This window comes from Aspergillus fumigatus, chromosome 3 (genome assembly GCF_000002655.1).
Source record: "Aspergillus fumigatus Af293 chromosome 3, whole genome shotgun sequence".
In the NCBI taxonomy this organism is placed as follows: domain Eukaryota; kingdom Fungi; phylum Ascomycota; class Eurotiomycetes; order Eurotiales; family Aspergillaceae; genus Aspergillus; species Aspergillus fumigatus.
Genome location: NC_007196.1, coordinates 853,828 through 881,317, shown reverse-complemented (window position 1 = coordinate 881,317; position 27,490 = coordinate 853,828). Strand labels below are relative to the sequence as shown.

The 27,490-nt window shown below is 49.4% G+C and overlaps 12 protein-coding genes across 12 annotated transcripts; 8 read left to right on the top strand and 4 right to left on the bottom strand.

Moving 5' to 3' along the window:
* Positions 1–1,083: 1,083 nt before the first annotated feature.
* On the bottom strand, positions 1,084–2,488 carry AFUA_3G03290 (uncharacterized protein). The gene is made up of 5 exons (XM_743555.2): positions 2,053–2,488; positions 1,904–1,982; positions 1,738–1,846; positions 1,395–1,633; positions 1,084–1,309 (listed from the first exon to the last, which is right to left on the bottom strand). Exons 1-5 carry the CDS (start codon positions 2,428–2,430, stop codon positions 1,206–1,208), a joined length of 909 nt encoding a protein of 302 aa, XP_748648.2. The 5' UTR covers positions 2,431–2,488; the 3' UTR covers positions 1,084–1,205.
* A 581-nt stretch (positions 2,489–3,069) lies between these two features.
* Positions 3,070–5,284, bottom strand: AFUA_3G03280 (putative FAD binding monooxygenase). The gene has a single exon (XM_743554.2). The coding sequence runs from the start codon at positions 5,159–5,161 to the stop codon at positions 3,614–3,616; it is 1,548 nt and encodes a 515-aa protein (XP_748647.1). The 5' UTR covers positions 5,162–5,284; the 3' UTR covers positions 3,070–3,613.
* A 723-nt stretch (positions 5,285–6,007) lies between these two features.
* On the bottom strand, positions 6,008–6,869 carry AFUA_3G03270 (putative isochorismatase family hydrolase; the record flags this gene model as incomplete). Its single annotated transcript, XM_743553.1, has 4 exons — positions 6,008–6,098; positions 6,147–6,369; positions 6,418–6,730; positions 6,780–6,869. The coding sequence occupies 4 exons, from the start codon at positions 6,867–6,869 to the stop codon at positions 6,008–6,010; spliced, it is 717 nt and encodes a 238-aa protein (XP_748646.1).
* Positions 6,870–8,042: 1,173 nt separating this feature from the next.
* AFUA_3G03260 (uncharacterized protein) lies at positions 8,043–9,790 on the top strand. The gene is made up of 3 exons (XM_077804305.1): positions 8,043–8,772; positions 8,845–9,689; positions 9,745–9,790. Exon 2 carries the CDS (start codon positions 9,115–9,117, stop codon positions 9,406–9,408), a length of 294 nt encoding a protein of 97 aa, XP_077660461.1. The 5' UTR covers positions 8,043–8,772; positions 8,845–9,114; the 3' UTR covers positions 9,409–9,689; positions 9,745–9,790.
* A 1,378-nt stretch (positions 9,791–11,168) lies between these two features.
* On the top strand, positions 11,169–12,760 carry AFUA_3G03250 (aldehyde dehydrogenase; the record flags this gene model as incomplete). The annotated part of the gene is made up of 2 exons (XM_743551.1): positions 11,169–11,175; positions 11,226–12,760. 2 exons carry the CDS (start codon positions 11,169–11,171, stop codon positions 12,758–12,760), a joined length of 1,542 nt encoding a protein of 513 aa, XP_748644.1.
* Positions 12,761–13,189: 429 nt separating this feature from the next.
* Positions 13,190–14,550, top strand: AFUA_3G03240 (MCT family MFS transporter; the record flags this gene model as incomplete). Its single annotated transcript, XM_743550.1, has 3 exons — positions 13,190–13,347; positions 13,401–13,542; positions 13,588–14,550. 3 exons carry the CDS (start codon positions 13,190–13,192, stop codon positions 14,548–14,550), a joined length of 1,263 nt encoding a protein of 420 aa, XP_748643.1.
* A 1,008-nt stretch (positions 14,551–15,558) lies between these two features.
* On the top strand, positions 15,559–17,084 carry AFUA_3G03230 (bZIP transcription factor; the record flags this gene model as incomplete). Its single annotated transcript, XM_743549.2, has 3 exons — positions 15,559–15,738; positions 15,795–16,890; positions 16,948–17,084. 3 exons carry the CDS (start codon positions 15,559–15,561, stop codon positions 17,082–17,084), a joined length of 1,413 nt encoding a protein of 470 aa, XP_748642.2.
* A 1,494-nt stretch (positions 17,085–18,578) lies between these two features.
* AFUA_3G03220 (tautomerase family protein) lies at positions 18,579–19,001 on the top strand (the record flags this gene model as incomplete). The annotated part of the gene is made up of 1 exon (XM_743548.1): positions 18,579–19,001. One exon carries the CDS (start codon positions 18,579–18,581, stop codon positions 18,999–19,001), a length of 423 nt encoding a protein of 140 aa, XP_748641.1.
* An 806-nt stretch (positions 19,002–19,807) lies between these two features.
* Positions 19,808–20,854, top strand: AFUA_3G03210 (uncharacterized protein). The gene has a single exon (XM_743547.2). The coding sequence runs from the start codon at positions 19,851–19,853 to the stop codon at positions 20,799–20,801; it is 951 nt and encodes a 316-aa protein (XP_748640.1). The 5' UTR covers positions 19,808–19,850; the 3' UTR covers positions 20,802–20,854.
* A 554-nt stretch (positions 20,855–21,408) lies between these two features.
* On the bottom strand, positions 21,409–22,315 carry AFUA_3G03200 (cysteine hydrolase). The gene is made up of 2 exons (XM_743546.2): positions 21,805–22,315; positions 21,409–21,753 (listed from the first exon to the last, which is right to left on the bottom strand). Exons 1-2 carry the CDS (start codon positions 22,216–22,218, stop codon positions 21,517–21,519), a joined length of 651 nt encoding a protein of 216 aa, XP_748639.1. The 5' UTR covers positions 22,219–22,315; the 3' UTR covers positions 21,409–21,516.
* Positions 22,316–22,517: 202 nt separating this feature from the next.
* Positions 22,518–24,237, top strand: AFUA_3G03190 (putative MFS multidrug transporter). Its single transcript, XM_743545.2, has 2 exons — positions 22,518–22,654; positions 22,706–24,237. The coding sequence occupies exons 1-2, from the start codon at positions 22,519–22,521 to the stop codon at positions 24,100–24,102; spliced, it is 1,533 nt and encodes a 510-aa protein (XP_748638.1). The 5' UTR covers position 22,518; the 3' UTR covers positions 24,103–24,237.
* A 1,254-nt stretch (positions 24,238–25,491) lies between these two features.
* On the top strand, positions 25,492–26,747 carry AFUA_3G03180 (putative NAD binding Rossmann fold oxidoreductase; the record flags this gene model as incomplete). Its single annotated transcript, XM_743544.1, has 4 exons — positions 25,492–25,891; positions 25,946–26,047; positions 26,118–26,179; positions 26,238–26,747. 4 exons carry the CDS (start codon positions 25,492–25,494, stop codon positions 26,745–26,747), a joined length of 1,074 nt encoding a protein of 357 aa, XP_748637.1.
* Positions 26,748–27,490: the final 743 nt, after the last annotated feature.

Below are 27,490 nucleotides of genomic sequence, written 5' to 3'. Positions count from 1 at the left end.
CAGAATCGTAAATCGATATTCATCTCAGCTGTCACTAGTCATATATCACATTATCATATCCGCATGAATTCTAATGGGCCAAAGCCCAACTACATGGCGTCGGGCTGGGCACTGGGCTAGTCGAACCACCGTGCACCTACAGACCTGTAGGACAGTGATTCACGAGGGGAACTAGATCCTCCTTTCAGAAAGGGATTAGCTGCTCATGCTAGGCATTAGGCGCTCCAGAGGTGCTTAGGGTAAACCTTCCTCTGAACATTCCAAACACGCCGTTCTTGTGTTTCACTTTGAACATTTATGGTCCTAGCATAGGAACACTAACATTGGTATCATGCGTATGCCATGCCTTCCACATGCCTATCAAGGATAATCTGACTTCAGGGCAGTGTTACCCGCCCAGACATATAACACGGTTAGACTGCAGTGCAGACAGTTAGACCTTAGAATGACACTAAACCAACTGAGAAACGTGCCAATTAACCATTCACAGAGTGACTCTTGTTAGTATCATTATCAACATTAGTATCGTATGGTCATAGTATTTGCTATAACAGGCATCATTGGGAGACAAGGAGCTTGGGTCAAACACATCATGTATATTGTACCCTAGGTAATGTATCTGGGGGCAAGACTGGAGAAGTCTTTCAGGAGAGGTTATTGCACTACTATGTTGCAATTACATATGAAGTTATGTGTGGTTGCCTATGTTAGGAAACCCGATGCTGCCAGATACGTTTCAAGCGGATATTAAGAAGACTTTCAACACAGTACGTATGTGACAGCAGGAGAAAAACCTGTGGGTGCCCTCATCCTCATTCAGAAGAGTGCATGCAGTCTTAGGCCTCAGGCATATTGTTCCTGCACTATGACTGCGTCGTAGGAACCCATATTGACTACTAAGATCCCTGGCAATGAGTCATATCATGACATTAATTTAGGGATTACCAAATTCTCTGGACTGGAAACGACTTGGTGACTCACAAATTACATATGACTTGGTCCTATAAATATGAGAACCCTGTTCCTCGAAACATATATTAATAGATATGAGCTAAAACAAGCTACTCTACGGGTTAAAGGCACTATACACGTGGAGCATACATAGGGTATGTATGTTGACTTTAAATTTTTCTTTTCCAATAACAAGAGCCTAATTTAATACATAGTGCCATCCATGAAGTTTTGGGTATACGGAGTACATACCCTTATATTGTTGGATACACAAAGCCTAAAGCCCTAACCTCAATACTTTCCCTCGCACGTACCCCATTTCGTGCTTCTGGTAGTGGAAAGGATGTATGTGGGACATCTAGCCATGTGGTATTCTTTGTTAGACTTGTTCCTGCTGGCAGGGTCGGATGATGGGACAGGGTAGATGGTGAATGGCCACTTACGTTTCACACTCCCATCCCTCGAGTCAAAACTTTTGAATAATAGAACGTCTTCGTCGCTTTGCCTACTCATATAGTACCAATGAAACGGCTTCGTCGAATCATATAGAGCATACTGTACTGTGCCTGTATAGCGGCCGCGAGTGATATCTACCCCAATCAACCTTGACGTATCAACAGAACGTCCATCGCAAACCGCAATGGGGGACTCTTCAACTGGACCATTAATTGGCCGCCAGATGCTATAATCATTCCATCAATAAGTCAGCACATAATGTATAGAAAAGTTCGAAAAAAGACCATTAGAGCTAGAGAGCTAGGGTTGCTTTGTCTCTTGTTTACCCACTTTATCATTTGCACTCGGCCAGAGAGAAGGTGCCGGGCCTGCTCAGGGAGATGGTTGCGAATGCGTTCCATCGTGGGTGTTTGGGGGGGATCGACAGTCAGAAGCGTGTCTTGACGTATTTAGTGGTTATATAAATTGAAGGCGAGGGTTTGTATAGATAACTCACCTACATGGACTTGTCGAGCTCGGCTCAGCAATTTTCGATTTTTAGCCTGCCGGTCTTTTGCGGTTTTCTTCTTCCTCAGCTATCAAAAAAATCATGAATAGATATTAGTGACAAACTGGTCATCCTGCACATGAAATGGGGCTTGTTACCTTCCAGTCAAAGATGTAAACCTGATCCACTCCCTTGATCTCATTTCTTATGACCGCTTCACATTCAGGCAAGAAGACCTTCTCAACCTGTTCTGCACTCCAGAAATCGCTTGGCGCCATTGATGATGACGGATACTCGCGATAAATGAACCCATTCATTTCAAGGCTGAACTGCGCGCCTTGTTCCTTTGTCTTCCGAATATCTCGAATAAGTTCTTCGCTGTCGCCTTTATGAAATATCAGGTTATGCGCTAGCTTCTGGGCGTTTTTCTTTTTACGGCCGAATTGGGCGATGCGATATGGTCGTGTATCGTTGTAGATAGACTGCCATTGGAGATAGGTCAACTTGACACTCACATCTGTCGACTGAGAAGACATTAGGAATTCATGAACAAGTATGGTTTGAATTGGTGGTAAAGGTCCTATTTCACATATTAAATAGGCAGCTGGCTGAGTCACATTTTTCATAGCAGCCTAGGCTAGTATAACTAGTGATACTACCTTCGAGGGTTCTAGACTGGACGGCGTCTCTCAGATGTCATAGTAGACAGGGAATAGGACGCTAATTCTCTGTCCAGCAGCCACTTCACCTATTGCGAAGAGCCCCTCAGACGAGAGCAGCAGTCACAAGTCATGGTCATAGCCTGATCACAAAGGAGAATTTCCAGGCCTCCGTTTTAGAGCCACATTTTTAAATGGAAACTTCAATAGGAACAGAAGCACAATATGACGCCTATTTCCAGCCAATATAGTTTTGATTGGCTTATGGGCAGTACTTAAGTATAAATGAGAATTTGCTCAGAATTCCTCTAGACTAGCCAGGGGATATAATGTCACTTGCGCATTGGGTGTACAGTAAGGTCATATTGCTTCCTAATAATACTGTCAATCCTTGCGGGTCAATGGGTAGGAATATTCTGCCGCTATTAACAGATTCTTCTAGCACAGAACAATGGCTAAATGATGTGCCTACCAATGCGCATCGCGATTCCCTGGCCCTTAATGCTGGCAGACTGGTTATGGTATGAAAGGCGCGTGCAGCAAATAATCCAAGAGCTTCAACATTATCCTCGTGCACTTTCCTTCAGCAAGACACTCCCATATCCTTCTGTCCAACTACCCCGAGACAGGACATACCTCTTGATTCTTGATCAGTGAGGAGCTCGCAGACTTGCCAGCAGCTCGCCATTGTCTGCCTGTCCGCCGGTTGGAGGTCAGGTGGAAACAGCCGCCAGGATATTGCGTCTGCCATGGGATTGAAGGCTACTACTGCATACTTCCGATATTTCTAGATCTAGATCTGAGGGCTATTTTACTATTTGATTGTTACCCCGCCTCGTATTTCCCGCTATTTTTCCACAACCAATTTTGAGCAAGGTAGACCGGAGTGACTGAACAGACGGCCTCTAAGGCTGAGGATGAACAGGGCAAACAGAAGAGATTGCAATGGTATACAGCATGTAGATTCCATTCATAGGACGACAGGAGTATTCTAGGAGAGGAGATATAAAGTCAACCCAACACCGCGCTTTCGGATATAGTACATAACAGAAGCCATCAATCAGACCAAACGAATTCCGTTCCTCTCCAAGTACTGCTCAAACGTCTCTGGAAGCCCTGACGGTTCTGCAACAGCTACGTATGTGTCAGGTCGGATGAGGTAGGCTGCGTCTCTCCCAAATCCAACCGCTTGATACTTCCCATCCCAGGGGAAGACATGCAGAGGCACACCCTTGTCGCGACACCAATCCGCCATCGCCCGCTTCGAATCCCCATACACATGGACCTGCCATGTAATTTCCTTCAGGCTGTCAAAGTTATCCACGTCCCCTACAGGCGCCCACGGGATCCGATCGCCGCCTTGTACATAGCCCGCCGTACCCGCAGACAGAGCGCTGTCGCGATAGTTCAACATGATTTGCGACGCGCCTTGAAACAGACGGTGCCTAACTCTGTTAAACCAGGTCAAGACGGGCAGGACGGTGGGTATGACCCAAGTCCGGATGAAGTTCGCTACGTATCCTTTGGCAACGAGGTTGCTGAAGCCCCGGTCGGTAGTTTTGACGAGGGTACTCGCAAACGCACGGCGCTCGGGCTCGTAGCTGTCCAGCAGCGACGCATCGGCCTTTCCGTGCACGACCGCTGCGATCTTCCAGGCGAGGTTGATGGCGTCGCCGATGCCTGTGTTCATGCCCTGTCCGCCGACGGGACTGTGGATGTGCGCTGCGTCGCCTGCGAGGAACGCGCGGCCCTTGCGGAAGCTGGCTGCGAGGCGATGGTGCACGCGGTAGGTGGTGAACCAGTTCACTTTGTCGATTTGCAGTCCCATTTTCTTGATCGTGGTGGGCAGGATGTCGTCGAGCGTCAGTTCGGAAATGTCTTTGGTTACGTGTTCTTCGTTCACGGCGCCCGCGAGACGGGCTCGTCGGTTTGTGTCGTATGCGAGAGATAGCATGATTTCGGATCCATTGAGCGAAACGTGCGCCTCGCCGTTCATCGTTGGCCCGCTGCCCTCGATGTCGGTTACATAGAAGAGCTGGGGATACGTTGCACCTTCGAAGGCAATGTTGCAAAGATGACGGACGGCGGAGTGGGCGCCGTCGCAGCCCACGATGTACCTTGCTTCACAGAACTCTGTTTTCTCTGTTGAACTTGGCTGCTCGGATGTGTATTTCAGTTGAGCTAAGATGTACTCGTCGTGCTCCTCAAAGTCGACCAATTTCCAGTTCCGTTGCACCGTTACCCCCATCGCGTTCAAGCGGTCTTCCAGTAACCTCTCGTGACGATCCTGAGGATATACATGAATAAACGGGTATGGGGTCAACCCCTTGCCGACATCACCGATGGGTACATGGGCGCGGTGGGTGCCTTCAGCCCAGATATTGGTAGCTTCGATTTTGTGGCCGTTGGCGACCACGTCGTCGGCGAGGCCGAGCTGGCGATATAGCTCGAGTGGACGAGCGTGGACCACCAACGCCCGAGAAGTGGATGGTTTGGCTTCTTGCCTGTCGATAATGCGCACTTTGACGTTCTGGCGGGTGAGCCACAGGGCCAGCACGAGGCCAGTGGGTCCGGCCCCGATAATGAGAACTTCGGTCCGGGGAATCATATTACAGATCAGTCGTGATGGTGAACTTCTCAAATGATTGTGCTATGATGGACAGGTCTACCGGTGTAGCATGCTCTTAAATATGCTCGCCAACTTGCGGAGGTTATAAGCGCGATGCGTCATCAACGGGAGTTTTCGGGGTGTTGCTGATGCAATATAACTCGTAGGTAGATCACGAGTCAGCGAATCTGACTGACTCATACAGGGCTGAAGTAAGCTTTCTATTTTTATTTTATGTTTCATATATGATAATATTATTCGCCAAGGGTCACAATGGAGGCACAGCCTGTAATGTAGATTTTTCCAAGTAGTCATGACTCGCGACCGGAACAGGTGGACTATTGCTCTATCAATTATGTTTGGCGGGGCACCGTGAACTGTGCTTATGGAACCTCCCACTCCCATGAGGTATAGGACGTGGTAAGCAATTAGAATAATATACTAACAACCGTTCCCCGGGCATAAGGGTGATATATGGTGTGGTAAGACCCGGAGGGACTCAAGGAAAGGGAGGATGTGTAGACCTGTCCTCTTCCCAGTAATGTGCAGTCGGATCACCATTTCCAACGTCCAGACGGCCACCTTCCTTCGTTCTCCATGGAAATCTGCTGGTTCAGCATTAAGTCAAGGGTAACAATCTAATTCGCAACGAAGGCATAACGAGATTATAGACTTGACCAACGATCCGACCAGTAAGCAATCTATCAAGGAGTGACAATGATTGACATATTATCGCTTTGACACCTCCCACAAGGACATAGAACCAGCCTCTAACGCTATTCTACCAATCACCCATGAGTATTAGCAAGTTACAACAGGCGCTATTGTGCTCCACGATGCTTATGCTTAGATGAGCGTGCTCTCGACAGCAGCCAGAGTGCCGTTCTCAAGAGCCCCAGCGTGGTGACGAGCCACCAATCCGCAAGCGTATTGGTACCTAGTTACAGTGAGTCCCATTTGAAAAATGTCGAATGGAGCAACTTACTTGTCCAGGTAGGGCAGAACCTGGTCCAGGCCAGGGGTGTTTCTCCAGTCGCGCATCAGGTCGGTGACGACGCCAAATGTGCCCATGAGGGTGACGCCAGCCTTCTCCATGCGACGGTTGGCATCGGCCGCCAGTTTGTCGTCAAAGGTACCACTAGCCTCGGTGTTGGCGAGACCTCGTATCCTTCGTCGATGAGCGAGAGGGCCAAGAAGGCGGTGCCTATCTCGTTAGTCTCGTTCTACCTCGACGCTGGACGTAAGACGAAGCTTACAAACTTCAGTGACAATACCGCTGACAATCAATTGTTTCTTGCCAGTGGCCTGGATGGCCGCGCGGAACTCGGCATTGTCCCAGGCGTTGACCTCGCCCTGGCGATGAACAATGGTCACATTGGGGTTCAAATCCACGACTTCCTTGATCGTCAGTCCATTGGGACCCGCGTCGGAGGAAGTGGTCATGACGACAGACAGGTCAAACAGGTTGCCCAAGGCGGCGTGGGCAAGCATGTTGTTGCGGAAGTCGTTGGTGTTGAAATCGCGGTCCAGCTGGGCGAGACCGACATGGTAGTCGATGATGAGAACAGCCTGGTTGGGAATTAGTGGCTGAACAACCAGGATAGGGATAAAGGAATACCGCATTCTCTTTGTCCAGTTGGTTCCAGGCTTTGACAGTCATGGAGGCTGCCAGGAGGGCAATTGTCTGAAGGACTGTGATGAAACGCATCTTGTTGATATGTTGATGATTGGGATTATAAGATGGAGTTCTTTCTCTCACTGTTTGCTTTGCGGTCTGATAGTATTAAATGAAGTGGGAAGCAGTCCCCTTTATGAATTCGATATTCGATGATCGGCTTTCACCTTCGACAAGACATTCATCTCCAGTATTTTACCATCGGGTTGATAAGCATGACACATTGGTTGCTAAAGTCCACGCGGAATCTCAAGTAGTCACTTGGTAGCTGTCTTAGAAAAGTATTGCATTGCGGACGTCCAACAGACAGGAGGAATACTTGCAAGCCCGGTATGCTCCTCATGCCCATACAATCTCGCATAAACTTCAAGGCAAAGCTTTCGGGACTGAGTTTGACAGAATTCAAAAGTGGAGTGAGAGCCTTAGTCAGGCCAGGATAATGATGTGCTAGGCTGGCAGAAATCCATCGTCTACTTCATAATGCCGGTTAAATCGCACCCACATGGGCGATTATATGGGAGATTCTCTTATTTCCCTTAGCTGCTCAACTTATTATTCAGATACATTCCACTACTGAGCAAATGTATCAATAATATCAAAGTACTTCTACATAAAATTCATCTACAGAGAAAGTCATTCCTATGTCAGCCACCATCTGTCCAACTAAGTTCGGATTCCAGAAGCTTAGGTCTTACAGCTTATGTTGGTGACAAATTCCATTATAAGACTAAGACTGTAAGTACTCCATCTGTGAAGCTGGAAAAGCCATCTGTAAGCACTAAGTGGATGCATTTGGCCAATCATACCGTCCATGCGTGGGTATGCTGGGATATTTAATACATTGATAGGTTAGGTTTCTCTGTAATGTGGGCTAAGACGATTATGCTAGGAAGGGGAGTTATTAAAAAATTATACGCTAATACTTAATAGCAAATAAAGCTAAGAGTGCAGTGTATATTATCCGTGACTTCCTGGTTTAGGTGGGTTAGTCACGGATAATGGTAAAAGACAAATAATAGTTAGTACTCCTAGCGATATAGGAATAAGTATACATGAAGCTATGAGCTTGGGTTAGTGGGTAAGACTAAGGTAGGGCTAGTAGTGTAAAAGTAATAGTACTCGGTTCCACTTCCCCTGACTGCTTGCTGAGCACTAGCCCATGGAGAAATCATTCTGAATCTGGCGTGACACAGACGGAAGTCCTAATAATCACCATCATTTCATTCCGATTCCGCAGTACAGAGTATTTCTGTTAGAATAGACCTCCTGATCGAGGGCGGTCAATAGGGACTACCGGAGCATAGTCGACCCCCAGACCAGACCAATGTGGATATCCTTTTGCTACCTAGCCCTTGGCGCTAATACGATCTGCTTTCCACTGGTTCGACTTATCGATAGATCCAATGAGATGAAGGAATTGATCCGATAAGGCTGGAACGGCCAATGAATGATTCAGTCACATGTATCTGTGACTTCGCCCACCCATACCGCTTCGTCCGTGGTTCCTTGATGTTGAGAGGTGACTTGCGTGAACCACAGTGCTGCGTTGTGTGCAGTCGCTGTTTGGATAACTTGAGTCTATAGTTCTCTTTCCAGCGCTAGTTATCACAGCACTTTAGGTTTGTCTAATAACTACCACCCACATAGTGTCTGACTTCACAGAAGCGACGCGATAGTAGTCTGAACTTATTTAGTGATTGGTTCAAGGGATTCCTAGAAATGGGCGCCAAAATGCCAGGCGCTAAGCTATCAAGGATCACCTACGAGGGCCAACCAGCTCTTTAAGGTGTGAGTAAAAGCCACAAGGCGTATCCACTACGAAAGGGGAAAATTGGCCCAACCGTGGTCAGCGGCTATTTGGAGTCCTATTCACGGGGTGCGCTTAAAGGGGCCCAGGGATTGGTCAGAAGCGATAATTGATTTTATCATGTTGGATGTAGGACACCAACTACCATGTGATATCTTCTATAACCGCTTTACTATCACAGCTTGCTAACTACTGTGCTAGATAGGAGTAACAGTGGCAACAGTCAGTTTCACTAGAGGATGACAAGCTATATAAGGGGTATGAATCTCACCAGGATGCACATGAGGCTGCTCAGGCGTATATTCCGATTCAGTCTAAGTCCATCTTTATCTCTTGAATGTTGCTGGATTTCAATTGTTTTCTCGCGATGTCTTATGAAGTCTATACCGCTGAATACCTTGGCCAGCCAAACCCACGTTGCCATCTACATAGAAACGCAGCCCAGTGCAGAAACGGGCTCGGGCCGGACTAATGTTTCACGTCGTCGGAAACATCCTCCAAGGCATGACGTACCAAAAGCGAGACACTAAGGATCCTCTACTCTCGGCCTCATATGTGGCACACACCAAGAAGAAGATCGGAACAACCGCAGCTAAAGACCTGAACAGGTTTGAGACGGAGTGCTGTAACGCAGTTGCCCCGCCGGGATCTCAGGTTACTCTCAGTGGTAAACGCAAGGATCTTTCCAAGCCTCTTTACCGATGCAACAACTGGCTCGACGATGTCATCAGCTTGGCGTTCCAGAAGGGCATTTTTGAACCCTAAAATGGTAGGTGCTTTGCGTTCCTCTTTCACAATGTCGCCATCTCATAAAGTCTTAGCCTGGTTTATCACCTGGACTACATCGCTGGGAAAGTATTGGCAGTAATCAGAGGTTTTCGGAATGGCCTTTCTTTTTTTTCCTGCGGCTCAGAATTTAGGTGCTCTATGAACAGCGCAACAAGTGTACCCTAAAAAAAATAAATGTGTCTCAATCTGCTTAATGGCTTTTCTACCTAGTAAAACACGGATGAGTACACTACCTGCATCATGAGGAACTTAACTAGGTATTAATCCAGTATGTCCAGCATAAGTTCAAGCTAACTAGGTTTAAACTAACAGGTGATTGTCGCATTGCAGAAATCCCAGAACTCTAGATACCACCCAGCGCTTTCCCAATCTATTAGTGTAATTCTAAACTCAGGACATCTATCCTGATCCCTAAGCCTTTAAATAATAATATTCTTCGGCTGAAGGTCACCGTGAGTAAACATAGTGCGGTGGCTGCTTAAGGTCTGATGGACCATATTTTGCAGTAATTAAATACACTAGTCTAACTCTGTCTAGTAAAGCTTTTTAATAATAGCAAGATTCATATCTTCCTATTTTGCGAAGGGTCTAGAAATTTTAGGGTCTAATTTTTCGGTCAAGAATACCCCGTCTAGATAGGGCTGATGATTCAATATCCCTAAGTAATCTAGTAATAGTATACTCTATAGTTTAGTAATCACGGCTTTAATTAAGCTACTTATCATAGCTTTTTTAGCTGAGTTCAGGGATGGTAATAGCTTTTCAAGTATATCACTAGGGAGATATTCTATAATAATATAAGTTTTATTATTGACAGGGTCCTTGAAGGCTGCGTAAACTTTTAGAATAGGAACTTTGTTGTTTTCTGTGAGAAACTTCATATTTTCGGCCTTGATAAGGGGTACTCCGTGGCCTATTTTAATAGTAAAATCTCTCACCCAGACAACTTTGGCAGACGCGTCAGGAGTACTTAGTTCTGTCGCGGCCTCTACCTTAGAAATAGATGGTAGGTGACTGGCTTCAACAGCTGATTCTCTTGCTATTCTATAGACCTAGGTTTAATTCTGTATGTTTCTTACAAAAACTGGATGTATAGTACTAGGGCAGATTGAAGTGGGTTGAATAAAGGATTTAAAGCCGGGCGCTTTTTGTTAAGTTGAAGTGTTGAAAAGCAAGTTGAATCACATGATCAAAGAGGCCACGACATCTCAAGACTACGAGTTCGGGCCAAACCTTTCCAAGAAGCCTGGAACTCCCTCTAAAATAGGTATGAACAACGTGTTCAATAATACGAAAGTTTTCCCACTACCTAGGGTGCCGATCTACTACACTCTGGCGGCTCGTATCCTTGTACATCCCACAGCATGACCGCGTGGGAGATGGAGCTCGGTATATTCTAAAAGACTGAGAGCAGCTGTACTGCTCATATATCTGTTGTGTTGGATTCTGCTATTTTATTTTTTTTTGGAGTAAGAGATGGAACTTGATTGTCCGCTCATATGTGAGTGCCAGGTATGACCTTTAGGACCAGCATGAATGATATATAATAAGGCAAGTCCTCCGTCAGTACTCAGGCCCAGCGAGGACAACAGAGCCCAGCAGACGTCAGCGGCGACAACATAGCCGAGGTTGATCCTATGTGCAGACTCGGAAGCCTGACAGAGAGCTAGCAAGATATGCTTATCTGGACCTGTTGATGCTATCGGAGCGATGGGATGCCGCATGCTCGCGTTATCATGCGGGGTAAGCCTTATAAGTAGTTAAAACTACCTAGAAATGCGCAGTCGCAACAGTACCAAAGGACAACCACCTCGTACTACCCAGGAAAACAACCACAATGTCGGATGTCCCGCACGTATCAAACTGGGTCAACGGCACCCATACGCCTCCAACCCCCGAACGCATCGTCGTCCTCAACCCCGCAACCGAAACCCCGATCGCAACCATCGACGCAACACCCCAAGCAACCGTCCAAGCCATCATCGCAACATCATGGGAAACATTCCATGGCGGATCTTGGTCTCGCGCCGACGCCTCCGACCGCTTCGCCGTCCTCTCAAAAGCAGCTGCCCTTCTCCGCGCGCGCATCCCCGAATTTGTGGAACTCGAAACCAGACAGACCGGCCGACCGATCCGCGAGATGCGCGCCCAGCTAGCTCGCGTCCCGGAATGGCTGGAGTACTCTGCCTCGCTGGCTCGCGTCCACGAAGGCCGCGTGACGCCCTTCAAGGGCCCGGTTGTGAACACCCTCACCCGGCTCCCGCTGGGCGTGGTGGCGCAGATAACACCGTACAACCACCCTCTTCTGATCGCGACGAAGAAAATCGCTGCGGCACTGGCGGGCGGGAACGTGGTTATTGTCAAGCCGTCGGAGCTGGCCCCGTTATCGGTGCTGAGGCTTGGGCCGCTGTTTCAGGAGGCGGGTTTGCCGGACGGTGTGTTGCAGATCGTCAGCGGGTATGGCTCCGAGACGGGCAAATCTCTGTGTGAGAGTCGGCCACTTGCCAAGATTGATTTGACGGGTGGATTGGCGACGTACAAGGCTATTGCGCCCGCGGCGGCGGCGAACATGATCCCCATCACGGCGGAGCTTGGGGGAAAGGCGCCGGTGTGTTTGTTTCCGAGCCTCGACGTGGAATTGGCGGTCAAGGCGGCGATGTTTGCGAGTTTTATTGCCAGTGGGCAGACATGTGTGACTGGGAGTAGGCTCTTAGTGCACGCTGATCTTTATGATCGGTTTAAAGACCTGTTGGAGAAAAGGGTCAGAGCCTTGCGGGTGGGAGACCCGATGGAAGAGCGCACGCAGATTGGTTCTGTCATCTCTCGCGCAGCCGTTGAGAGATGCTCTGCTTTCGTGCTGCGGGCAGTACAGGAGGGAGGCCGCGTGCTCTGTGGTGGTAACCCGACAAACTCAAATGGAAAAGGCTTCTTCTTTGAGCCGACCATCATCGAGACACATGCCGATTCGGATCTCGCGACTAACGAGGTCTTCGGGCCGGTTATTGCGCTCGTGAGATGCGAATCGGAGGAGGAAATCATCCGCATTGCCAACAGCACGTCCTATGCCCTCGGCGCATCGGTCTGGACCAACGACTTTAGCCAGGCTCATCGCGTTGCTGCAAAGATTGAAGCAGGCATTGTTTGGGTAAACGGACACCACCTGAACGATCCATCTTCCTCTTGGGGTGGGTTCAAGGAAAGTGGTATGGGAAAGGAGAATGGCATCGAGGCCTATGAGAGCTACACCAAGGTCAAAAGTACAGTGATCAACTATGGGGTGCAGCCTGTATGGTTTGATGACGAGCCCGCCAATGCACGGTATGGCTAATTCCACCCCGCCGTGGCCCTAGACTTCGACCATGAGTGTGATTCAATTTCATTCTGTCACTCAACTGTAGCTAAGTAGGCGAAAAGAGATTGTCATACTACAAGAGTAGTGTTGGTAACGACTGACACTGAAGGTGCCATTCGGCCACGAGGCTCGGAGATCGAAAATTACCCAATTCGGTAAATAGCCCGAGGGATGACAGCAATAGTTCTGTATCTCCGAGCGGATGGCGGATTTAAGTATACGGCTTTTTGCTCTTTTGGTAAACCAACGAGACATAGCAACAGACGCAATGGAAAAGCGATTGCATTTATATGCGCTCAGGATGCTGCTTCCATGCCCCAGCCAGACTGGGATTGCGTCGGCGACTTTGGGCTGCATCTACAACATCTCTGGGCATTACCACTCTAAGGGTTCGTTCAAAACAATATGAGCAGCAATATAGAGACAGCACCAGACAGCTCTCAGGCCGAAAAGAATGAGCCTCCCAAGCCAACTTTCCCAGAAGGTGGGCTCAAGGCTTGGATGACAGTGCTATCTTGTTGGTGTGTTATGTTTAACACCTTCGGATATATGAACGCATTTGGGTAGGCCTCGTCTTCTGAAGACCTCCATTATGCTAACATCGTGCGCGCAATAGTGTGTACGAAGCATACTACAAGAATACTCTCCTCCGGAACGAAAGCAACTCCAACATCGCATGGATTGGATCATTACAAGCTTTTTTCATGTACGCCAGCGGACTTGTGTCTGGTCCCCTCATGGATCGATATGGACCAAGAGTAAGGGTGATAACCTTGCGAACAGACAATTACTGACTTTCATAGGTTATACTGGTCCCCTGCTCGATCGTCTTCGTTCTCTCGGTCATGCTCACCAGTCTCTGCAAAGAATACTACCAGTTCATCCTGGCACAAGGCGTCCTTGGCGGCGTCTTCAACGGCCTGACATACACTCCAACTGTGACTGCGGTGAACCAGCACTTCTTCAGACGCAGACCTCTTGCCTTGGGGATCGCTTCCAGTGGCTCTTCTCTCGCCGGCATCATCATCCCCATCGCGCTGAACCGCATGCTCAATCAATCGTCCCTGGGCTTTGGCTGGTCCGTTCGGATCCTCGGATTCATCATGCTCGCACTCAGCGTCGTCGCCTGCCTTGCCATTTCATCTAATGCACCCAAACGACGCACCGGTGCGCCATTCTTTCTGGAAGCATGGAAGCAGCCTGAGTACACTGTCCAAATCATCGGTGTATTTCTGGTTACCTGGGCTCTCTTCGTCCCAATGTTTTACATCCCAAGCTACGCACAATCCATCGGGATCGGCGTCAGTTTGTCCAATTACCTTATTGCGATTCTGAACGCAGGCTCCCTCGTCGGTCGGATCCTCGGTGGCGCGCTCGCCAACCGTCTGGGTCGATTCAATACCCTCGCCGCTGCGTCCGCTGCGTGCGGCATCCTGATCCTATGCTGGCTGCGTATCAAGTCTCGTGGCGGGATGGTCGTGCTCTCGGTGCTGTTCGGTTTCTGCTCGGGGATTGTCATCGGTCTGTTTGCGGCTACGATTGCCGTGACGGCGCCGAAGCCCAATGTGATCGGATCGTATCTGGGGATGGCGATGGGTGTGCTAAGTCTGGCCAGTTTGACGGGGACTCCGATCACGGGGGCTATGATCAGCACCTATGGGACTTACGACGCGGCAATCATCTTTGCGGGGGTGTCGGCTGTTTTAGGTGCTGTGATCATCTTTGTCGCTCGGGTGGTATATGCGGGCTGGAGACTCGTTGCCTGATAGAACCTCGTTTGACTTGCAGTGATTGTTGTGGGTGTAGGTAGAGTATTGAAGAACAATTGCCCGCAGAGACTCCTGCTTATGATACGGACACAAAACGGATTTTTGACCTGCGGCATGTACACTTGATTGCAAAGTGGCGCAAACATGTACACCCTTCAATACTCCTAAATACTATGCCAAGTAACACTAGAACAACTATGTTATAAAGATCGTTGTCACTGTGTGATAATCAAGATGCTAGGGAAACTTGTTGACCTAGGGCATAAGCAATATGGAAGGAGACATCGACCTGTATTCTGTAGTGGGAATCACTGCCTTCCACAGAGAGTCCTGCCAGTCGAATGTTGCTGCCTCAGGCTACGAATCACCGGTCTGGATGCCTCGAGGATCTGGCGGGCGCGCCCCGGAGAAATGTCAGACCGGGGTGAGCAGATCCCGCTAGACCACGGCGACCTTTCTCCGAACCACGCCAAGCTGCAAGCCCTCCGGATGCACCGAGTTACTAGTACACAGTCAGCTCGGAACTGGGTTCCTCCGATTTGCTCAATGATTGTGTTAGACTTTGGCTAACATTTTTGATTAGTGAACAATCTCCACTGCTCCTGGCTTTAATTAGTGACACCCCGAGGTCCCCAGGTTTACCAGATTCAGGCAGCAGCGACTGTTTAAATCCATTTCATGCTGACAGATGGACACGCATACGAGTGACGTAAAGGATCAGGCCTTGACTCGTTTGATGACAGTTCGCAGACGGCTTAATAATCTTGGATAGACTCCTGCAGACTCGGTCCCCTCACATGACCTGGCCACTATTTGGAGCTCGAGTGCGCCCCAGGTGGATCTCGTATTCAAGAATACCTCAGAGCTCATAAACTTCAAGTTGTCATCCTTCGCTCCCATATAAGTTTTGGCCACGACGGACGTGCTGCTTTTTTTATTCAGTGATCACGCTTGGCCTCGGTCGCTTTCAGTTCGAGTCCCATCTCTGTGTCTCAGGAGCCACTCATGTCATCAACTGAACCGAACCCCGCTCTCTCAACGGCTTCTGACGATCATCAGTCCGGCAAGGACGACGGGTCACCGAAGAAGATCATGGTCGACTCACAACCAGCAAAGGCCAAGGAACGGTCGTCTAAAAAGAGAGGTCGCCCTCAAAAAGTGCAGGATGCTCAGACACCTGCGGAGGTGAGTTATAGTGACCACTGTCTTACTCCGAGAGCTCCTGCTCAAAGCAGTATCAGAGACGCCGGGCTCAAGTCCGTCTGGCACAGCGCGCCTATCGTTCCCGTCAAGAGGCCACGATGGTGCAGCTGAAGAATCGAATCGCGGAAATGGAATCGGTCATCGAGACAATGACGGAAGCCTTTCTTGCTTTTAGCGACACGCTAATGCAATCAGGCGTATTAAATGGATCCCCTGATATTGCTCAGTCCCTTAAAGAGGTGACCGCCAAGTATGTCACACTTTCAAGTCAGATGACCGAAACAGACGGAGATCACGCTGCGCCGCAAGATAAAGCACTGTCCCAAATCACTGCGTCCGAACAGTCATCCTTCCACTCGGCAGATCAGACAAGCCAGTCATCAGACTCGGTGGTCGCTGTCAGAACAGGCTCTGGAGACGGTGATCCCGGCGGCGCAGAGCCCTTCGGCGTACTGATGCCAATCGAGACGCCGGGCATGGCTAATGGCTCCCCTTTTTCCATCACAACTCCGACAGATATCAGAGTCCTATCTCCTCACTTTATCAACATACGCACACCAATGTCACATCTAGACCGTCCGGATAGCCCCTTCTTCGCCCAGCGGTTGCACCTGGCCGCCTATAAGCTCGCACTCCGATACCTTAGGAATCCAGATGTTCCCGACTCCGCATTACTTCGGAACTTTGGTTTCCTGATGACTAGATGGAGTCGACGTCAACTTATCTCATACTTGAACTCATTTCTGAAATCTTCCGATGGAGTTGAAGTTTCTAGGAAATTCAGTATTCCCTTGCTGAACCTGGGCGGTGCCGGGTTGCACTACCCACAGAAGCATTCGCCCCTCGGCGATCCCAATCTTCATTGGCTTCCCTCGGCTGAAGACATTTCGATGATGTATGCAAATGGGTTGAGTATTCAAGACCTTGAAGAGCCCTGGTTTGACCCGGAAGACGTGGAGGGATTCCTTGAGGAGCAGGGCATAATTCTCTCCAATCGAAATATGTTTCCAGCCGGCTTACAGAGCGATCATCAGGATGTGGTTGCTAGAACATGGCAGTCAGGTCTTTGGGATGACAGAGCGATGTTCTCTCGGGGTCACATGTTCGCTGTCGATGAAGATCAATTGATCAATTGTAAGCCCAGTTGGACTGTGTACCAGTATGACATTGAGCGCTGATTTTGTTCGGCAGGGTTGTCCCACCGCGGCATTTGCCTAGGCCGTTCGCCAGGGTTCCGGAAACGTGATGTGGAGAGGTTCATATCGCAACATGCCTGGCCCATCGGCATGCCTCTAATGCCTATTCAGGCCGTCGCAGTAGCCCAATGAGATTCCCGACAGCGCATCACATTTTTACGTTATTCAGAGATGCCGATCGCTGGTCCATGACTCCCGAGACCATCGGCTGCAGCGAGTCCTACCTCATATTCGGCGTGCTCTCCTCTTAGACTGCGCCAAGTGGCAAAGAATGGCCTGAGTTCTCTAGCGCGATCTCCGCAGTTCAGAGAGGACTCTGGCTTTCGCATGCACCACAGCAACATATGCACGGCGGTAATGCTGCCCTTGTATCAACGTTGTGATGGTCCCGATGAGGAGTCTATTGCTGCCGCCCATCTCTTCGGCTGTCGTTTAAAAATGATTACGTGCAAACCTGAAAGCCGAGCGAAGAGAAACGAGCAAGAATAGGACATTGTTCTTCATAGCGTTGCCAATTTGTTTATTGGCGATCAATTAGATGCATACCAGAGGTCGAGTAAATGGTGTAGACACCTGACTCTGTGATGTTGGCATTTGTGTTACTGTGGAGTCGCAGGTGTTGCTTCCTGTGCTCCGTCGTTCATCTGACCAGGGTATACCATCGGAACGGATGTCAGTTACCTCTGATTACCTCGCAGGCTGATACGGCCTCAAGAGGCAGAAGGGCGACAAAGGTCGAGCTAATCACAACCAATCCGATCTTGTGCATTTGCCCTTTTCTTTCAGTGAGCCGTGGTGCCCGTCACAGCCAGGAGGAAAAAATGCTTTCCTATTCCGTGCGGACTAGGCGAGGCAACGTGAAGGACATATTTGATCTATCGAGCATCCTGGAAATGCTGTCGCGTGAGATACCTCGGGAGACGGCGAATTTAGCATTCTCATATCTCGAAGAACGGTTCTGGAATTGCAGGGTCTGTTTGTGCATTTGCTGATTCGAAGGCCACGGCCCAATCCGAGGGCTTCCCAGGAGACGGCGCCAGCCATAAACTGGGTGGCGCCGGCGAAGAAAGACAAGACCGGACGACATCTCGACACTCTTTGATTCATGCTTACTGGGTCGGCATGAGATGCAGTCGGGATTTTATATCTGGTGGGGGGGTTCGTTTTCTCAAGGTGGAGGCCGAAGACACTAAGAATCTTGACTCGGCGCGAGTCCAATGTTTAGTGATCACTTCAGTGGAGACGATCAATTGGCTGACCAGGTTGGTCATATCACTGATTAGTGATACCGTCTAAGCACAACACCAAGCCCAGAACGGGATGATTAGTATTCACTGGTGCAGCATGTTACCACCCCGCTCAATCTAGGTGCAAGCATATCACAGGATCTGTTTTTACTGGTAACGGACTATAGTAGTTGTTGTAGTAGTATCCACACGAATGCAGCTGCTCTTTTCTAGGCTGTCGGATTCTCTGGGTGGCACAGACTGGTTGTCTGTCCTGATGATACAACTCTTCTAGCAATGACTATATAATGATCCTCCTCCTCGTCCTCGACAATCAGCGACAATTATAACACCCACTCATCTGATCCCATAAACAACAACCATTCCACAAATAATCACAATGCCCCGCTGGCTCATCCAACACAGTCCCAACACCCTCACCCCTGAGGAGAAATCCCACCTCGCCCAACAAATCACCCAGGCCTACGTCGGCTTCGGCCTCCCAGCATTCTACGTCCAAGTGCACTTCATCGAGCAACCAGCCGGTACATCCTTTATCGGCGGCGAGCAGCACCCCAACTTCGTCGCGCTGACCATCTACCATCTGGCGCGGACGATGACCTCCGACGAGCAGCGGCAGGGATTCCTGAAACGCATTGATGCGTTCTTGACGCCCATGTTCGAGCCCAAGGGGATCGACTGGGAGTATTTCGTGACGGAGGCGCCGAGGGATCTGTGGAAGATCAATGGGCTTGCGCCGCCGGCTGCTGGGTCGGAGGAGGAGAAGGTCTGGGTTCGAGAGAACAGGCCTGTGAGGTTCTAGATGACTATGGATTGAGGGTTGTGCATAGTTTGTACATGAGTTGAAGGTGCCTTGTCCAGGAGGGGGACGAGTACAAGATGCTACTTGCTGTTTGATATAAAGGATGAAAGGGTTAGCTTCTGCTATCTAGCGAGCAAGGTGGATTGATTTGCAGTTCTTGATACTGCATAACTCCTGGATGTTGGTTCTGTTGCATAGAGACAAAGACTGCCCACGAACAGTATGCGGAAGAGCTTGATCCCAGCATAGGCTGGTCACTGGAACAGAACACTTATTCAAAGACCTGCAGGGCATTCCCTAGACTGCCAAGTACCACATACCTTGCTTACCGCATTGCCTGGTTCAAATAGGGAATACTGACAAACCTCCCGCAGTCCCTTCAAAGGCTATGACTTGCATAAAGATAGACTATATGGCGAGAGAATCTAGTAAATCTGTAAGTGATGCACTGCAGGAAGAGGAGATTGGATAGAAGTTCTCCAAAACGCGAACTGCCGTTGCCTTGGGGTCGGCTGAGCCAGCTAGTCCGCATGGGTATGTGCCTGCTATGGCGTGGACAGATGAACTGTTCTACTACTTAGTTAGTATACAGCATATGTTCCACTGGGGTTGCCTGATTAGGCAAACAGCTATTTCGAGTTGCAGTGATATTTTCCCCGTATTCGGGTAGGGACCGACAGCGGGGCAACATTTGAAACCCTGCGGCTTGATATATCCAACCACAGGATAGAAACGGCTTCTGTCTCTGCTTATGCTCCGCTTGAAAAATACTCCAGGTAGATCCAACGCTGATATTATGCTAGTATCCAATACACACTTGTCAAGAAATATCCTTTCCCTATAATCACCATGCACTTGGATCACAAGCTCCCCTGGAATACAGTGTCAGCGCACTTTGCTTTCACAAAGGACAACCAAGACATTCGCAGAAACGATTTCCTCGTCCATGATCGCTTAGTTGATCGTCAATCCGCCGATTTCAAGCACTTCACGCAGACTCTTATTTCCACCATTGAGGAGTTTTCCGCCACTGAACGAGCCAAATATCCACCTCCTGCCGCCCTGCCGAAATCCGGCCCTCTATATGACGCAGCGATTCTATCCTCCATCGAAGAGAAGTATCACCTTGGACCACACGCGACCAACTCCGCGGTATCAAATCCACTGAGTGAGGAGTTTCAGGATGTCGACTACTGGATCAGCCAAGCCCCCTATAGCACGGCCACTGCGCACCTTGCCGATGCAGTGAAGATGCTCATTATCTCGAATGAGATGCTCGCTCTGTTACGCCTCGCAAACCACGAGAAAATCCCACTAATGGATCTGAACCATCTTAGCTGGGGCCACAGCTTCGGTGTCACGCATGTTGCTGACGTGGCTCTGGAGATCTACATGCTGCTGAATATCGCGGCTTCTGTCAAGGCCAATGCAAAACCAGGATCTGCGAATGAGACTGGTTGTCTGACGGAGACGCGGCGGTTCCGAAGCTTTGCTAGTTGGGGACTGGGTGATTTCGATTTCCCAGCTCAAAACATCCCCCATCGGTTGTTTTGGAATACAAAGTGCATCACTGACGGACTGGAGTTTTCAACGTGGGACCCCTTGCGCCTTGAAAGTGACGACGAGAGGAGGGAGATGAAGGAGTACTTGAAGATGTGCTTTGAGCTGTTGTATCGATACGATCTATTGTTGAAGGAGATGGGCGGGGATCCGGAGTGGAAGGAGAAGATCCTAGGTATACTACATACATGGGGTGCAAGGTGTATTGCCTTAGGCGAGTCAGGGTTCTGCTTCATTTGACTTCTATCCCCACGTGCGCATTGGCTGAATATGTGAATGTATGTCAGCCATATCCGGCCCCTATTGAACCTCGTGATTATTTGGGAAATCCTTATATAATGAATTCTGGCTAGACTAAAGAAAACTCTATTCTACAGTGGATTCAACATGCCTAATTAAAGAGATTTTATGTAATTTTAATTCCATTAATTATAAATCGCCAGTTTAGTAGTTAGCAAGATAGATTACTAGAAAGGATCCGTTCCTTCTCCAAAGCGTGACCAATGGCCTCTCCAACTATGATGATGAAACCTGTCAGTCCCGGGTGATCGAGCCATGGGGCGAAGACTCGCAGTATCCTCCACCGACACCGGGTAACTTCGGATACCAGGCAACTAGGCCAACATAGGCCTTGACGAGGCTGCAAATTCTTGAGGAAAGTAATAGTTCAACGCGCGTAAGGGACTATAGAGATGCAGAGGATAGGGAGATCCTGCATATTGCCGACGGAGCTGGACTTCAGGTCAGATGTGACGACGTGACATACGATCGTGATGTGTGTCGTGCATAGAAATGACAGGCTACCAGGGGTAGCCTAATCAGTAATTGGGACCATGGCTATAAGTACCTGTCTTGGATAATAGTAAACATCACACTTGTACCTCAGTTCAAAGTTCCAGCTGACGGCGAGGGGTCAGCGTATGAAATCACTATCATCAACAACATCGGTATTTGGTCAGACTGTCCGCTCCGCACTTTTTTCCGAACGACTCAGCGCCTCCAGTGCATCCTCCAGAGAAATCACTTTCAAACCCATCTTAGGAAGTAGCATGTCGAGAAGGACGTTTGAGAACGCCGTGTTCTGGGCGGGAGGTAACTCCACCACATTGTCTCTGATCACGTAGATATCATAGTCCAGATCAAACAACCGGTAGATAGTCGACATCACCACCCCTGAAAGGCTCAAGCCAGACTGTTGCCGTAGTTAGCATACTGTTATATTCAAGAAAAGCGTGTTCCATACAATGACAACTGTCTTGATACCCTGCGCCTTGAGGATTTGCTCGAGGGCATTCCCTGAAGTCGCAGACCACCGGGTCTTGTGCAGGACCAGATCCTTCTCATCAAGGTGGAAGCGCTCGTCGATCTCCACAGGAGGGGTACCTTGTGCAAACTCGCCGTACGGGCGAAGCAAGTCTGCAAATGGCGAGTTGGGCTGGACCTCCGGCTGGCCTGGAGAGAAGGAGAGTGTGGAGAAGACAGTAAGGGGGCGAGGGGATTTCTGGTGCACGGCCACGTTCCATCTGGAGCAGCTCGCGATCATTGCCTGGCCCTCAGGGGTGTTTTCCACGGCCTTGATCAGCAGGGACATCCAGTCCAGGTTGAGGATGGCATAGTTGCCGCCAAAGTCCACAGGGTTGTTGGTCGCGGAGCCCATTGTGATGAGGGAGGTTACCGAGATTGGTAGCACAAACGTAAAAGACAAAACACAGAAGATTCAAAAGACTCAATTGAAATATTTAGTAAAGTTTGTGTGGAGGAAATGCCCGGATCGACTGCGTGGAGATGAATCAGAAGTATTAGAAGGTTCGCAATTCCGATCTCAATCGGAGCTCCGATGCCATCCACACGGAATTCCGCTGGACACTTTTGATGTCAGAGCCACTTGGATATAAAAATACCCTTACCACCATGGAATGACGACTTGCTCTCTACTGTCTATCATCAGTCGCACATCATGTCTTCTACGGGCGGTAAAACCCCTACATCCAACACGAAAACTCATCCAACTGTTATGACCGACCCGCCCTACAGCATCTTCGATACACGCCAAAAATGGCTGATCATCATCATTGTCTCGACGGCCGCGACGTGTGAGTTTTGCAATTACACCGTTTACTATTTTGCACACTGATCGTCTCCAGTTTCGGGCTTTGCTTCCAATATATACTTCCCCGCGCTGCCAACCATTGCGATTGATCTCAATGTATCCCTCGAACTCGTCAACCTTACCGTCACATCGTATCTTATCTTCCAGGGCCTAGCACCAAGTTTCTGGGGCCCAGTCTCCGACGTAAAGGGCCGGCGCACCGCCTACATCTGCACATTTATCGTCTTTTTCTGCGCGTGCATTGGCCTTGCGGAGACTAAGAACTATACGACGTTGATCGTTGTGCGGTGCCTTCAGAGTGCCGGTAGCGCCAGCACGATCGCGATTGGATCTGGCGTGATTGGCGACATCACCACTCGTGCTGACCGCGGCGGGTATATGGGTGTTTTCCAGGCAGGGCTTCTTGTCCCAGTGGCTGTCGGACCAGTTATCGGAGGGGCAATCGCAGGCTCCCTGGGATGGAAGGCTATCTTCTGGTTCCTGGCTATCTACAGTGGTGTTTTCTTGTGTCTGCTGACTCTCGTGCTGCCTGAAACACTTCGGTCCATTGTTGGCAATGGTTCTCGAAAGCCTTCCCATCCAGTACTCAGGTACCCACTGAACCTTTATCAGAAGTCAAGCAAGATGCCATGGCAGCAGCCTCAGGATGGCTTGTCCACAGCGGAAGCAAAGAAGAAGATTGACCTTCTGGGCCCGCTTCGCATGCTGCTGAGTAACCACGCAGCGCCGATCATCCTCTTCCTGGCGGTCTACTATGCAGTCTGGCAGATGAGCATTACCGCAATGTCTTCACTCTTCAAAAGCCGCTACGGACTGTCTGAGCTCCAGATCGGCCTAACCTTTATCGCCAACGGGGTTGGCTCAATGGTCGGGACCCTCGTGACGGGCAAAATCCTCGATGCCGATTACCGTCGCGTCAAGACAAAGTATGAGGCTTCATTCGACAACGAGCATCGAGATGCAATGTCCCAGACTGCTCGAGAGGAGAATTTTCCCCTAGAGAGCGCGCGTCTCCGCCTTGTACCCATCTTCTCCATCACCCAGTGCGTTTCCATCATTCTGTTTGGGTGGACAATCCAGTACCCCGATAAAGTCCACATCGCAGTGCCTATTGTTTCAACCTTTATCACAGGGTGGACCGCGGTCTCCACGCAGTCTCTGATCATGACATATCTGGTTGACCTCTTCCCTGATAGGAGCGCCGCCGCAAGCGCTAGCCTGAACCTGGCGAGATGTCTGTTTGCTGCTGGCGGTACCAGTTTCATCATGCCTATGATCAATGGGGTGGGCGTTGGAGTGGCATTTACGATCTGCGTTGCTGTACAGATGGTGGCGTTGATTGGTCCTCTGATTCAGTGGAGATTCGCTGCTGGATGGAGAAGGAAAGAGAGGGAGGAAGCTGCAAAAAGGGAGGGGCAGGGTGAATGTTGAGGATGCCAGCAGCTTTCATCCAATTGACTAGCATGCCTTTTTTTTGGTGGCGAAAACATTTGTATCTCGATTACACCTTGCTAAATCAGGCTGCGAAACCCTTTGGTATATAATACTAGAGTTTTTTATAGGGTTATATTATCTTTAATATTTATATCTATAATAAGGAAGCCCTAGTTACTATTACCTATAGTAATAATTTTATTCTCCTAGCAAATATTAGTATAGATCTCTTATTAGTAGATTAAAGCAGCATACCCTGGTGTCTTTACCATTAAACAAGTCTTTATATACTATAGTCTTTCTATAGCCTATAATTTATACAGTGATAAAAGTGATAAACAGCCGAACGGGCCACGGCCTCTGTTCTTGGCCGTAGGTCTTGGGTGCCCAACTGATGTCCCCCGAGCTGTTATTTATATTAGACCTTTGCCAAATCATGCCTCTTGAGAAATGTTTCTCTTTTCTCAGAACCCCGGGAAGGTTGAACTTTTAGATCCGAGTTTCGTTTGCGGGGGAGTCCTTTGAGACGCGGCGCAACAAAGAAGATTTTGTGAAATGGGAGGAATTTGAGGAAACTGGGAGAAACTCGACTCTAGCTGAGTTCTCTGGCATGCGTACAGACATACGCCTTGCATAGAGCTGATAGTTCGTCATAGACTATTCGACTCTTTGCTACCATAGGCTTATTACTAAAGAGGCAGCGGTCGCCGATGGCTGTGATAACTGTACCTAATCTGTTACAAATCTAGGTACATTTTTGTTAGCCAGGAGATTGACTTAATGCTTGTGGCCTTTCTTTTTCTTTTATCTCGACAAGCTTTCTGTACTTTGAGCCCATCAATGACTCGGGTACGGAATGAAATAGTCGAAAATGCTAGCACAAGCATAATACGGATAGGGAACTTTCTCCGCGAGACGGAATAAGCTTCCATATTAAGCAAACTCTCTCTCAAAAAATGGTCTCATGAGAAATTACTATATATGGAAAGAATGCAGCGACACTATAGAAGCGGCCCCATTCGACATCAGACGCAGGCCCCATATAAGCGGATCTCATACGCGACATGTCTGGGGAGTACCTGCCACGCAGCTCATTCGTGAAGGCTCGTGGTCAACCATCGGCGATGACCTGCAGGCGGCGATTCTCGGTTTCCCCATCGGGTCTTGCAAGGTATATGATGTATCGGGTTCGGATGTATCTATCATGCGGGGAAGGCTGTTGTTGCACTGACAAGGGTATGGTCTGTTCCAGAGCAGAGGCCAGAGGTTAATAAATAACGCCGATGTCCGACGGTGCAGAGTCGCAATCTACCTGTGGACTAGACGTCTGGATTGTTGCATCACTTGCTCTCGTCCTTACCCGCAAAGACCACCACCGCATAAACCATGACGAACTGGGACCGCCGTGTCAAGTTTGCGCTTTTTGGCCTCGGCCGCCTGGGTGTCCTTCGAGCCCGCATCCTCGCCTTCCAGCAGCCTCGGATCGAACTCGTCGCGGTCTGCGATGTAAAGCCAGGCACTGACAAATGGGCCGCAAAGAATCTACCCACGTCTGTCAAGTATTTTTCAGACCCTCAAGAATGCTTGACGAACAGCGGCGCCGAGGCCATCCTCATCTGCACCGCGACAGCTACACACGCCCCCTTGATCCTGCAGGCCCTTGATCTAGGCTTACACGTCATGTGCGAGAAGCCCATCTCTGTGGACGTCGCAACCACCAAGGCAGTGGTTGAGAAGTCTGTGTCGCGGCCTGACCTCAAATTCCTCGTTCCCTTCACTCGCCGATGTCAGTAACACTAGGTCCTGCGCTTTGCAGAGTTCAGAGACTGACCCGCGCCAGATGACAAGGCCTACCGCCAGGCTAAGGCTTTGGTCGACAATGGAGACCTGGGTGAAATCCACGCCATTGAGACGACTGGCATTGATCAAGCAGATCCCAATGGTATATGGCATTGATTGCCCCCAGTCGCTGTCTTCCGCATAGACTGATTAGACTGACCGTCGTCGATTAGCCTTTTTCGTGTCCTTTTCTGAGCAGTCTGGCGGCATCTTCCTCGATTTTGGCATCCACACCGTCAGTCCCAGTTTTTCTTCTCTCTCACCGACAGTCCAGTCTACTAACACGGCACTAGGTCGACGCCGGGCGATACCTGTTAGATGTCAAGTCAGGCCTCTCCAACCCCAAGAAGCAAGTCAACAGAGTCATTGCCTTCGGCCAGGTGGCTGTCTACGGGGACTTGGCCAAGTATGGCGACGCCGACAACGCATGGGGCTTGGTGGAATTTGCCAATGGGAAGATTCTCAAGACTTACCTCGGTCGCACGCTCACCAGCGGTTTCGAGGACACGACTCGGTTGTGTGGCACCAAGGGACATTTGATCATCAGCGCTACCTCGAATGTTGAGATTCGCGACCATCTCGGTATTCGCACGCAATCCGTGCCTGACGCGTTCACTCTCTTCGATGCAACGTTCCTGGCCGACCTTGCTGAATTCGCCGATGCGGTGCTGGACAACAAGCCCTTGACTTGTCAACCAGAGGATGCCTTTGAGGCGGGAAAGATTTGCGCTGCTCTGCAGTACTCATTCCGCAAGGGGGTGCCCGTATACTTCGACGACAACGGTCTACCCATCATGGATTAAAGTAGGAAGCGACTGCATATATTGCATGATGAAAGAAGTTCCGATCAAAACGGGCCGTGTAGCCCCTCTGGAGTGCCTCGTAATCTGTTGACCTTGAGTTTCTGTGCGAGAAAATAGTTTTCAACGTACATGCTGAGGAACAGCGTGTTATCTCATAATTATTGGGGCAACGGGCCCCGACTCTTGTATAACGTGCGGATCATGTCCGTCGTGGTGTTCCGCGGCTAGAACCAGGGGCGCAGATACTACACCATTGGTAGAATATTAATGTTGAAGTCAGCAAGGGAGGCTGGTCTAAGAAGTTCAGTGAAGTTTGAAATCCCCAAGATCTTCCTGGTTCCGTGTCGGGCATAATGCCATATATGAAGGACATTTTACTGTTATTAGGACATTGACTTTGGTTCTAATGGTCTATAGTACTGAGCATCCTGATAAACCAGTCTGTGTGCCAATGATGAAGCTGATATTTTCAATGTCAGTGCCCCTTTGCCTGGTCCCCTCTTCGTGCTCGTGCGGTCAGAGAGTATGGTGCAGTAAGTCATCCTTTAAGGTAGATGGAACCTCAATGATCCATAAGTACTCGGGGCCATGACTAGCATTGCGAGTGACAGAAGTCTGGCACTATAATAAGAAGACTGCGTTAGCTGGAGAGATGAATAGGGAGAAAGGAGCTGCCGCGCACGTCATCTGCCACATTTCACTGGAGGCAACCCCGTAATCATACCCTGCGTATGGGTACTTAG

What these genes read in the sequence shown, in the direction of transcription:
- AFUA_3G03290 (XM_743555.2), bottom strand. Translation starts at nt 2,430, where the DNA reads ATGTCTTCTCAGTCGACAGATGTGAGTGTCAAGTTGACCTATCTCCAA. An exon ending in GGCCGAGTGCAAATGATAAA is followed by an intron (nt 1,634 to 1,737) that starts GTGGGTAAACAA and finishes GAATGATTATAG; the next exon opens with CATCTGGCGGCCAATTAATG. An exon ending in GAGGGATGGGAGTGTGAAAC is followed by an intron (nt 1,310 to 1,394) that starts GTAAGTGGCCAT and finishes CCACATGGCTAG; the next exon opens with ATGTCCCACATACATCCTTT.
- AFUA_3G03280 (XM_743554.2), bottom strand. Translation starts at nt 5,161, where the DNA reads ATGATTCCCCGGACCGAAGTTCTCATTATCGGGGCCGGACCCACTGGC.
- AFUA_3G03260 (XM_077804305.1), top strand. Translation starts at nt 9,115, where the DNA reads ATGTTTCACGTCGTCGGAAACATCCTCCAAGGCATGACGTACCAAAAG.
- AFUA_3G03210 (XM_743547.2), top strand. Translation starts at nt 19,851, where the DNA reads ATGCACTTGGATCACAAGCTCCCCTGGAATACAGTGTCAGCGCACTTT.
- AFUA_3G03200 (XM_743546.2), bottom strand. Translation starts at nt 22,218, where the DNA reads ATGGGCTCCGCGACCAACAACCCTGTGGACTTTGGCGGCAACTATGCC. An exon ending in GTATCAAGACAGTTGTCATT is followed by an intron (nt 21,754 to 21,804) that starts GTATGGAACACG and finishes CTACGGCAACAG; the next exon opens with TCTGGCTTGAGCCTTTCAGG.
- AFUA_3G03190 (XM_743545.2), top strand. Translation starts at nt 22,519, where the DNA reads ATGTCTTCTACGGGCGGTAAAACCCCTACATCCAACACGAAAACTCAT. An exon ending in TGTCTCGACGGCCGCGACGT is followed by an intron (nt 22,655 to 22,705) that starts GTGAGTTTTGCA and finishes GATCGTCTCCAG; the next exon opens with TTTCGGGCTTTGCTTCCAAT.